The 12147-nt window shown below is 31.4% G+C and overlaps 1 protein-coding gene across 1 annotated transcript; it reads right to left on the bottom strand.

Annotated features, from left to right (window-relative positions):
- Positions 1–564: 564 nt before the first annotated feature.
- LOC133298334 (probable inactive purple acid phosphatase 27) lies at positions 565–11308 on the bottom strand. The gene is made up of 13 exons (XM_061497602.1): positions 10868–11308; positions 10674–10761; positions 4205–4432; positions 3997–4105; positions 3695–3812; positions 3310–3442; positions 2957–3144; positions 2540–2726; positions 2377–2444; positions 2200–2290; positions 1933–2121; positions 1661–1741; positions 565–870 (listed from the first exon to the last, which is right to left on the bottom strand). The coding sequence occupies exons 1-13, from the start codon at positions 11218–11220 to the stop codon at positions 817–819; spliced, it is 1887 nt and encodes a 628-aa protein (XP_061353586.1). The 5' UTR covers positions 11221–11308; the 3' UTR covers positions 565–816.
- Positions 11309–12147: the final 839 nt, after the last annotated feature.

Genomic DNA, 12147 nt, shown 5'->3' with positions numbered 1-12147 from the left:
GGCTCACTGTTGTAACCAATATAGTCAAAATCAAGTTTTTACGTAGAAACGGAAAGGGTGGTAGAAACGTAAATTGTAGAAACGAAACGTAAAGTTTTTACTATTTAAGGTCAAGATACAAAATTATATATATATGCATGTAAATTATTTTCCACATAAGTCACTACTCAAAATTTAATATATAACTTCATATTTAAAAAATATAAGTCACATAACTATATAAGATACAAGTCCAAAAACATTAAAAGAGAAAATTGAATTTAAAAAAATAAAAAATAAGTTTTTTAAAAAATAAAAAATAAAGAAATTGAGTTTAAGTAAAAACGGTAAAAAACGTAAAAACTTACGTTTTTATCTTTTTTACGTTTTTACGTGACGTTTTTACCCGTTTCTACTAAAGACCATTTCTAGTTATGTTTTAACACATTTTTACCTGCTTTTATACCGTTCCCACGTTTTTTTACGTTCTTAGACTAGTTTTTGACAACAATGGGCATAACTTCATATGCTTAATGCTTATGTTAGCTGAAACTAACAAAAACCAATCGAATAAATACCAAATATCATTAAAATAACTTCCATTGAGACTTGGACAAGTATAATACAAGTTTTGAAGTTACAAGAACTTATTGTCTAAAGTATACATAACAGAACAACCATATACAATGCAAAGAATGAGAAGTTGTTAATGTGCAGCTATCTCTAAATCTCCTTTGCCTTTCAGTTCTATCTCTGTGTACTTGTCTGTATGCCTCGATCAAATATTAGACCTTCCACTTATGTTTGTATATGCATAAGTTTTTTTGAGTTGAGCTTTCACTTAGTAATGCGGAAACTGTCCTTAACTTCTCTTGTGTCTGAGACCACGAACTGCAATGAAGCATATGAAATTAAATATATTTTCTATTTAAGTATATGCATCTTCCATGTATAAAGAAACATTATTGAATTATGAAGTGAATCTAAGGGCACAACATCAGTACTGAAGATAATATGAAAAAATATGAAACAAGGAATGATGATTTTATTTGATTGGCAGCTATAATATCAGGGTGCTTTGTTGACTTTGGTTATACTTGGCAAGAGTGAAAATTTGGAAGCTAGATGAAAAATGGAGGAAATAAAATGAGGGTTGCATTAATTTTCACTCCTCCATTTTCCACCTTCACATTTTCATGGTACCAATCACCAAGTACACCATTAGAAAAACATGAACACATATGACTCTTGCATGAGAAGTAACAGGTGTTTATCAATGTCTGAGATGCAAGAAATATGTCACTGATTGATTGAGCATAACATGAAAATAATTGAGATATCTAATTTGTTGCACTAGTTGTTTGGCGGCTGTCCCTCTCAACATATTGAGAAAAGTAAACTTTCTGTGAATAATCACTTTGTTCTGTTGTGTTGTTCTTGCTTGTTTCTTGTTTAAATGACATACCCCTATCTCCCTTGTGTTTTTTTGTTTCTTGGCTATCCTTGTGGGGTAAATTTTTATTAAAAATAAAATAAAATAAAGAATTCAGGGAACAAGATCCATTGAGAAATCCTTGATCAATGGATAGAAATATAGAAACAGATGTGGTTTGAGAGGTAAAATTAAATAAGCTATGACCCTTGGCGATTGAGATTGGAATATAAGCATGTAAGAACTAACCTCCAAGTTTAAATCTTTCTGAGTAGCATGTGCTCTTAGATAACCAAATTCAGAAATCCTTTCCAGGCTCCAGCTCTCTACCTGTGGATGAAAGAGAACATATATACAGTTTGATTGCTTTGTTAAAAACCATAAGCATAGTCCAGAAGATATGGATGTATATATGAATAAATGTAATGTTATGTATTTTCTTGCAATAAGAGAAAATATGGAGAGAGTGGAATGGAGAATTGAGGAGGAAAGAGTCTCATGAGAAAGAAAGAATTACTTACGTGGTCTGAGAACTGGTCTAAGGTGAAGCCAGCCATGCCAATGACAGCATGCACAGGGGCACTATAATTGCTGTTATTGTATGTGTCAACTCCATTTCCATCTTTTGTAGGCATGGCCTTACATTTATTTTTATAGACAGAACAAGTTCTCTCATAATTATGCACATGACCAAAAAGAACCAAGTCAACCTGTTTCATGTTCACAATTTCAGTCAACTGCTACTATAAGGAACTGTAACCAAGGTCTAATGAGCTTGATGTTCTAACCTTATTCTCTAAAAGCAATGGCTCCACAGCTTTAACAAAATTGCCATCACGAGATAACAATCCATGGTTGGAGGTATACATTGGTCTATGTCTGCATGTAAAAATATTATGCTTAATTGATAGATCCAATGATGCTGTGAAGTTGAGAAAGCCTATGGTTTAACACAACTCACTTACCCCATGAAGATTAGCCAAGGAGTATTTTTTCGATTAACTGATGCCATGTCCTTTTTCATCCATTGATACTACAATAGAAAATTCATATATATTACGTAATTATTCAATTAAACTAGAAAATAGAAATTTAAGAAACAAAATAGTGGCTTCCCTCATTTTATACCTGCTCAGAATTTTTTGACCAGTCATGCTCAGTTGATATTACTGTGAAATGAACACTTGCTTGTTCAATAGAGTACCAAGGCTTATCCTTTGCTGCAGTTGGCATTGGAAAGTATGTTTCATAGGGTACTCCACATTCCCCACCAGAGTCAGGAGTAAGATATACTGAACCAGAATCTACATAATCCCTGAGTATAAATAAGAAGTTCAGCAATGATATGTCATGATACCATAACATGTTTTCTTATATTCCTCATCATATCAACAATGCCAGTTATTCAATTATGAGTATATAAATTAATAATTTTCATCAAATTTTAACTTTGGAGTAGACAACAATTTAAGGGAAATAAGTAATGATTGGAGGAAGCTGTTCGTTGGACAGTTGTATCATTCATGTGGAAGCAATGCAATATACCTCTCATGGTTCCCTATTGCTGTCATGTAAGAAACTCGGGAAGCTACTGGGCTGATAAGGTGAAGGAAGAAATCCCATTCTGCTAGAAAACCTGTTGCATAGCTTATGTCTCCAATGTGAAAGACTGAGTTTACAGTGTTGGAAGTTACATCATTGGCTATAGCTTTAATTACTGAAAGTGCTCCTGGCTGTTTGAAAAACAAGATGAAGAGAGTTGGTCAGTATATACTGATGATGCAATGATGTTGGAGAAGCCCAATGACCTCATAAAAAACACTCAAAACCCTAATCACTAGCCCAATCCTAGTGGCTTATCTTAATATGCATCTGAATTCTAAATGTTAGCAGTTTACCTGAATATAGTGTTCTTTAGAAGCATCAAGAGGAGTCTTGCCCATATCACCATATGCAATGAATCTGAGCTCATCCGATCCTCCAGCAGGTGGTGTTGAAAACTGGATTTGTTCACTCCAACCAACCGAATTACTGGACCATCAGATGAAGGGAAATCAACTTAATTTGATGAGCAATATCACAATTTCTTGCATTACTTTGTGCACAAATACAAATTCTTGCAATTCAGGTGTACTAGTAGTATTCCATTAAGTAGAATAGATAGTTTTGACAGAGATTGAGATCAAAATCATTTTCATGTCAGTTATTAATGCATCCATCAAGAAGGCAGAATATAGATAGTTTCTCAAACTATAAACTCAATTTATTCCATAAAGTTCATACCTTCCATATCTGTAGGAGAAGGTGCTTGAAGGCTTAAGTCCTGTCATAACTGCTGAATGGATGTATCCAGGGTCATGCCACCCGAAATCCTTGGCAGGACTTGGCAGCAGTGGTGTACCTGTCAATTCCAAATGGAAACAAATAATCATGAGTGAAACCATTCTAAAATGACTATAACAGCTGTTCTGTCAATATTCCCTACCATAATAATGTAGAATTCTACTTCACTCAATTGATGTACATGCTAGAAGCATACATGAAACACATACTTAAGAGTAGGGAAAAATAAAGCTATTACTCACTGCACATATCATCTTGTGAAAATGTAGCAACTACTGAAGTAGCAGTTTTTCCATCTCCATATTGGACTTGTTGAGTTTGGTTGTCTCCACTAACCCATGTCAATCTCATCTGCAGGACCAATCAATTTTGAACTGTTAGCTTTTACCCTATCACATTTGAGAAAAAATGAACAGAAGATTTCGAGCAGAACAGTAGTTTGCTACTTACTGATGTTCCAGTTGAATCTATGCTTGAGAGATGTCCATAGAGTGGCCTTTTAGGACTAGCAAAACTCAAAGGCATGGACCTTCCCACAATGCAGGGTTCCAGGAATCCACCAGAGAAGAACACAAACTCAATGTCACTTCTAATGTTGATAACATGGAACTGTATTGAACCACTGCAAGTTGTGGTAGTGCAATTGAGATAATCTGGATCGTTTTTCATATATTGTGCCTACATTTTGGTTCATCCGAGAGTACAACATTATTACAAGATATAGGACATTTCCATGATTGATTATCACTTGAACAAATATAAATTCCTTTTCATCTTTCATAGTTCACAGCTAGCAACCTTATGAAACATTTATGTACCAGTGTACTAACCTATAAGCTGCACATTTAATGGATTTTTATTGCTATTAAATACTTTATAAAACATAATATGATCAACAATACTTTTTAAAGCTTTAAAAAAACACATGGAATTCATTGATGGTAGAGATAACATATCACAGGGACAAAAGGAAGTATATGGCATAGGTACTTCTTCCATCCAAACCTATCAACTACAGTTAATACATTTTTGTTAAATGGTGGGCAGTTTTTTTTTTTTTTTTTTTCGAGAAATTGATAATTAACAATTTTGCAGGATTGTAACTCTGTGATTTTGTTTAACAATAGAGGAGTATTATTAGTTTAAAGTCATCTAATAAGTTACTTTTTTTGAAATTAACCTTCATTACAAAGTGAACGAATAAAAATATATACATTTTTAAATTATTTAATGAGTTAAAGTTACATTATATTTTAAATTATTTCAGAGGCAAATGTTTTCTATATTTGTTATACTTATTCAAGCATAATGCCTTTAAAACTTACTAGCAAATGTCTCCATATTTTTATTTTTATTGGTTACCCATTATATCAGTATTTTTAATTCAAATAAAATCTTAAAAAATAAATATAGATTAAAATAAAAAATTTAGAATAAAAATTTTTAAAACTATAAAAAGATATGCATAATTAATTCAAAAAAATCTATAAAAGTATAGATTAAAAGAGAATTTTTTTTTAAATATATTAAACAACGTAATAAATTTAAAAATTAAAATTTTAAAAACTAATTTATAATGGCGTGTGTTATTTTTTTAAAAAAAATAAACTACTTTTTTTTTAAAAATAAAATTACATTTTAAGTTAAATTATTAATGATCAAAAATTTGTTTTTAGTAAGTTCTTGCAATTCTCATAGCTATTTTAATAAAGCTCTTTCTAATGAGGAATCCACTCATAGGGCCTCAAATATTCAACTTGTAGTTTTCAAGATTGTCCATATGTTCTCTGCTAGCTTTTGGACTTTTCACTCAAAACACATAAGCAAAATAAATATCATAAAATAAACAAACAAGGAAAGGAACACATTTATATTAGAATTTTGCTGCTGATAGTGTGACCAAAAGCAAACGAGATGTTATCTGATCTTATCTAGTTGAAAAATCATCAATTGCGTGTCTGTAATGACCAACGAGCAGGGGTGTAAGGTTACAATTGCGCTTAAATAGATCAGATGTCACCTATTAGTTTATATTATTCCGAATTATAAGATTGAGTTGATCTATATTTAAAAAATAAAAATTTTGACCTAAGTCTGGTAGTATGTTTAAGTCTATTAAACATTCTATAATTAAAAAATAAATAAAATAATATTATTTTATTATTCAAAATTATTAAAATAATAATTTTATTTAAAATAAATAATATGATATAAGCAGGTCTGTAGGCTGTGAAACACGGACACGCTTTCTTTTGAGAAATTTGTGTGTGGGACACGTGTCCGACACGCTATGTAGCACTGATACGACACGTGACACGACACGACACGACACGACACTCCGACACGTCAATCCTAAAAAATTATGGATTTCGACACGTTGGGACACGTTTTAATATTAAATAATATTTTTAATTTATATAGTGTATATATCATTTAATATTTAATAATTTAACAAAAAAATGAAACTAAATTAATAATACCCATCAACACGTTATAAAGATGGAAGCTTTAATAAAAAAATAAGAACTGGGATGAGTGAGGGATATAATATCAGATAGAGAGATCAAATCATATTAGAGAGAGATCAGAGAGAAGAAGATACAACAAGAGCGTGATAGGAATTGACAACAATGATGCTGAGATGATCTCTTATCTACTTAAGGGGAAAAAGACAAAAAGACAAAATTGATATGATCAGGTGGAAGCTTTATTAATATATTTTAACTTTTAAAAAAAATATAAATTTATTTTAAAAAAATAAAAAATAAAATTACGAAAATGCCATTTGACCGTGTCGGACACGGTCAAATTCGCGTGTCGGAATAGTTAACGTGTCGGAAAAAGTCAACCGCGTGTCCGACACCGTGTCGGAGCGTGTCGCCGTGTCGGAGCGTGTCGGACCCGACTCTTCTTGTTTTTACAAGTGTCCGTGCTTCCTTGCCGACACGGACACGCTCCGACATGCGTTCGACAACATTTGGGGGACACGCGGTCAATTCTCCGACACGTTTTTCTAACACGCGGTCAACTTTTTCGGACACGCGATCAATGCTCGGACACATTTTTTTTAATTTATTTTATTTTGTTAACTAAATATAAAAGAAATAATTTATAAATTGATTTTTTTCTGTTATGAAATTAGACATGAAAATTTAACAAAGTACGAAAAATTATTTATATTTATATTTACGTTGTGAAATTTAAATATTTGATTGGTTATATGACTTATTATGTACTCTTATATGTATTAAATATAAATTATATTATATATATTAAAATTTTTATTTAATATCAAAACGTGTCCCAACGTGTCGAAATATGACATTTTTTAGAATTAACGTGTCGGTGTGTCGTGTCGTGTCTCGTATTCGTGTCCGTGCATCATTATCTGTAGGCTTATAAATCTGATATGTACAAAAAAAGGTCTATAACCTACTTTTTAAATGATTTTTAAAAATATAAATCTGTTCTATTTAATTATTTATAATAATATAGGCTATGACATAAATCTTTATAGGCGGACATAATTCATTTACAGTTCTACTAACGATAGCTCCACTTTCCAGGGAACAAAAATGATTAGGTGGAAGCATTAAATCCATCGATTATGAGAATGCTATTGTCCATACAAATTAGAAATACATAAATTTGACAGATAATATCTTATAGGAATATGCCTTTATTCCACAGGCACCAACAAAAATAATAAATGAATAAACCATACGAATATAACAATGCCTCCTGTAATATACCATTTTAAACATTACGTGAACGTAATGTCACTTTGACAATGTAGTCAAGAAACCCCAATTTTAACATCCAATTTTGACTTTAATATCCCTTGATGTTATTTTTCATTCTTATTTGAAATACATAAAAAAAAAAAAGTTACTTTCACAATGGACGTATGCACAATGCACACAGAATTTTAAGTTAATCTGGTGCACAGCATAAGTTGTAAAAAGAAGAAAAAAAATTAAATTGGTATAAAATTTAGTAATTTTTTTTAGAACTTTCAATTAAATTTCAAAAAGACTACAATGTATAAATGTAAAACAGTGAAGAGAATTAATTACGTTTAAAAATAAACAAATATTATTATTCATTACAAAATTAAACGGAAAGAATTTTGGGGTTGAATTTATTAGTAATACATGGATGGAGTGAGTTGAAGGAGAAAAGGCTGCTCCAACTTTGTGAGTGAAATCTCAATGCATCATGTGATAAATTAAAAAAACGTTTTCTCTGGTAGAAATTTAAAGAGAGCATTTATTTACATATCCATATCTGATTTTAACGTGACAATGTAAATGGTGTGGTTTTTTTTTTGGAAATATTCCAATCGGTTCATTGCTTCGCAGGGGCGAGTCCAGGATTAAGGTTTTAAACCCCTCCTAAAGATAAATGATGTGGTTCTAAATGATATGTAGGAGGTATTTTCTAAACATCAAATAAGTGAACATTTTTGTGTGGTTTAATTACAAGAAAGAAATATTGGATATCACTATGTATATAAATATCTTTTATCTATGAGATTAATTAATTATCATTTCTGCTTCAATGACAGAAGAAGAAAAAAATCTGCCACCGAAACATAAAATAATGAAAAAGAAGAGGAATGAGAGAAAAAATAATGATGGGGCCATTCCTTTTTATGTATTAGTGATAGAAAAAAAATTTCTCCCACTGAAACAGAAATGATAATCCCTAATGATTATAAAAATATAATGTGGTTGCAGTGAAAGTGTGAATGGAAACAATTGTTTATCTATTGCAAGCCAAGTTTGGATCTCAAATCAAAGTAAATAAATCCAGATTCAGACCAACAAAATATTATACTCATGTTGGTAAAATCTTATAATAGCTCATTGTGATACTATAGGTTATATATTATTTGAATATTTAATACATGATTAGATGGAGGGTGTTGATAATAAAGGTGCAATGGAAGAGGCCAATCAAATATGTTAATGTGTGCATTGGGTTGAAACTTGAAAAGGCGTCCAAGTTATGTACACAGATGAAAAGCAACAACAAACACTCATTCACATGGACATGGTTGGACCATGCATTCAGAGTGTAGAAAGCGTGTTTGAACATACAATTGAAGAATGATTATCAGTATGGTTAAGTCAACTAAAACATTTGAGAAAGAAAGAGTAACTCTCTGCATGATTATCTTATGTTACAACAATAACCAATTAATGCAAATTTAATAATATTAATGAATTATGGGCAATAAGCCTTTTTTTTTATAAACTATTTCAGTATGAGTTGTTTTATTTTATTATTAAATATATGCGGTTAAAGTTTATGTGTCAAGTTATCGTTGATGTGATATTACATCAAATAATAAATTAATTAATTAACAAAATTAATAAAAAATAGTTTTATAAAAATATTTAATACATGATGAATAGATGGAAGATGCTGATAAAGACACAAATAAAAGAGGCCAAACAAAAACATTAAGGTGTGGGTTGGGTTGAAACTTGAAAAAGGCATAGTACAAACGATAATAAGTGATAAGAACCTAGAGGTCACCACCCCAAAAGCTAACTCAAGGGGTGGGAGCGCCCAAAGTCTTATAAACTCCACATTAGTTGCTCATACAACTAATGTGAGACTATATATCTCAACACGCCCCTTCACACAAGAGCTCTTTGGGCTTGAAGCGTGGATTATGCACAGGCCTAATTTTTGGTTTAACTTTTGTGTTTTTTGTTTTTAATTCCACTTTAATGCTTATTTAAGTCACAACAAGTGGACTCAACTTAATTCGGGAGTGCCCAAAATCTTATAAACTTTACATTAATTGCTCATACAACCAATATGAGAATATATATCTCAACAATAAGCAAACAGCAAATACTCAAAAAAAAAAAGCTTCACATGGACGGTTGCACCATTCAGAGTATAGAATTCAATTAGGGACGGTGAGATTGTTAAAAGCAAGCGTGTATGAACATACAGTTGTTGGAGGATGCTTATCTGAGGCCAAGTCAAACTTAAACTTTTAAGAAAAAAAAAGAAAGGACACATCTCTGCATGATTAATTAACGTTACTTAAGGCATGTGGCATGCAACAATAACTGCTTAATACCTATTTACTAGTATTAATGAATTACTGGCAATTGACTTTTTCATAAATAATTTATTTATGATTCCATAATTAATTGTTAGCTGCTTTTACTTTTATATTACTAGCTGTTTTTTCTGTAAAATAAAATTATTATAAAATAAAAAAAACCTAGTTGGAAACAAGATGGTTGAAAATGGATAGCAATCCTATATAATACTTTACCAGACAAGCAAGTTTTGCACCCCATACCCAACAAAGATAATAGGTATGGCATTTATGAGGCATGCTACTACTAACAGTATTATGAATTGACACTGCTCCATTTGATTTTTTCCCCAGATATTGACCTTGTTCAAAAATTTGGAAGATATTACGACGAGAAGGATTATATTGACAAATTTTTTTTTTTTACAAACTTTTAAATCTATGTATGACCGGTAATACTCTACTCAAGAGTGTCTTACCGAGACATAATATAGTTTGCAAAAATTTGTAAAAAAAAATTTGTAAATAGGGTAGATTATATTTACAAACTTTTTTGTTTACAAACTACACTAAGTACGACCTGTCATACTTTAATCATGCAGTGTACGACCGGTCGTATTTAGTGTAATTTGCAAAAAAAAGTTTGTAAACAGATCCTATCCCTTTGTAAATTTAACAAAAAATTTGTAAATTTATCCTTCCCCTGTATTAAATATTGAACAAATATCTCGCAGTTGAATAAATTAATAAGGTCGGAAGAAAGAAAATGACTGCACCAAATATCTCACCATAGCATTAATAGCAAAATGGGACAAAAAAGAAGAAAAAACTAAAGCATGTTCATGAACATACCTTGACAGGGTAATGGCAAAGCAGAGGAAGTTCGGCAGTTTCACCAGTTTGTAGATAAAGGAACTCATTAAGAAGACAAGTTTTAACACTGCATATTCAATAAAAAACAAAACCAACTAATTATAATCATATATTACTCAATGGTTTAAACTCCATCATGCATCTATAATCATATATGACTCAGTATTTCTTACTTGGAATTTGAAGGAGAGATCATAGCCACCCAATCACCATCTGAAGGGTTCGAAACGCCTGTGACTGTGACCGTAACAAACTCATCATCTGACAAGCTAGAATTTGAGGTGACATTGACTTTAACAGAGGACATTGAAGCAGAGCAATCCTTCAAAATTCGTCTATTTATCATTCTGAAATCCGATACCGCAGTGAAATTGCGGTGTAGGGCTGTAGTGTTGGCAATCACATGGTTTAAAAGTGAGGAAGTGGGAGTTGCAGAGGTTGAAGAAGAAAGGAAGAAAACCAATAAAATGGACACATGTTTGAGAACCCAATTACAGGACTCCATGGTAGAAGAAGGGAAACGCATAAGTTTGCAAGTTAAGCCAAAGCCTTTGCAAGGAAGAAAATAAGGCCTTCTGTTGGCGTTTATTTTATGTCAATCTTCCCCTCTCTTAAATAGCTTTGATCAGTCTTAGGATTTGGTTAAATGAGGGATGCTTTTATAAGGAAATAGAAACGTATGGAACATTTGGGTAAAGGAGGAATTCGATTATTTTACATAGTTATATACTCTGCTCTCAATTTTGTTCATTTATCTTATTTATATTTAACGATTTTGATTTATTTAATATGTATGTTATTAAATACAAATACATTAATGACTAAGATTTGGTGTCATGTATTGTTATGCGTAAGGATTCTGGTTTATTTATAGAGAAAGATCATTGTATTATGTCTTTTTAATATTATTATGCCATGTGAAAATTTTCAATTATATATTGATAAATTAGTAATGAAGAATTAAAAATCATAATTTTCTCTTTTTCATATTATGAACTTCGTTATTAGAAATATATTTATTAGAGAAAAGTATAAATCATTAAAAAGTTCTCGCCCATCAGCTTAAGTTTTTTGGTTGAATTGATTCTTTACATGTTATCAGAGCCTCAATCTCACGTGTTTGATCCTCATCGCCTCTACTTATTAATAATTAATTATGACTTGTGGAGTTTCTTAACACAAATAAGCTGAGTCTGATGCATTGTCCACCATTCGAGTCCAATAAGCTCTATTGTGAGAGTGCATGTTAAATAATAATATAAATAATTAAAGAGGCCATCACCCATTAGAGTTCACTGGACTTGAAGAGTGGACAAATGCACATATCCACCTACCCAGTGTTGTAAAGACGTAGTGTCGAAACGTAAAAACGGACCGTGTCTACGTTTTTATGACCAAAATCGAGTCAAAACGGTAGTTGAAACAAGTTTTGAGTCGAAACCGTTCAAACGTA

Source organism: Gastrolobium bilobum, unplaced genomic scaffold (genome assembly GCF_033153095.1).
Source record: "Gastrolobium bilobum isolate Gb01-03AN ecotype WA unplaced genomic scaffold, APGP_CSIRO_Gbil_v1 utg3870, whole genome shotgun sequence".
NCBI lineage: Eukaryota > Viridiplantae > Streptophyta > Magnoliopsida > Fabales > Fabaceae > Gastrolobium > Gastrolobium bilobum.
This window is presented reverse-complemented; position numbering and strand designations above follow the sequence as displayed.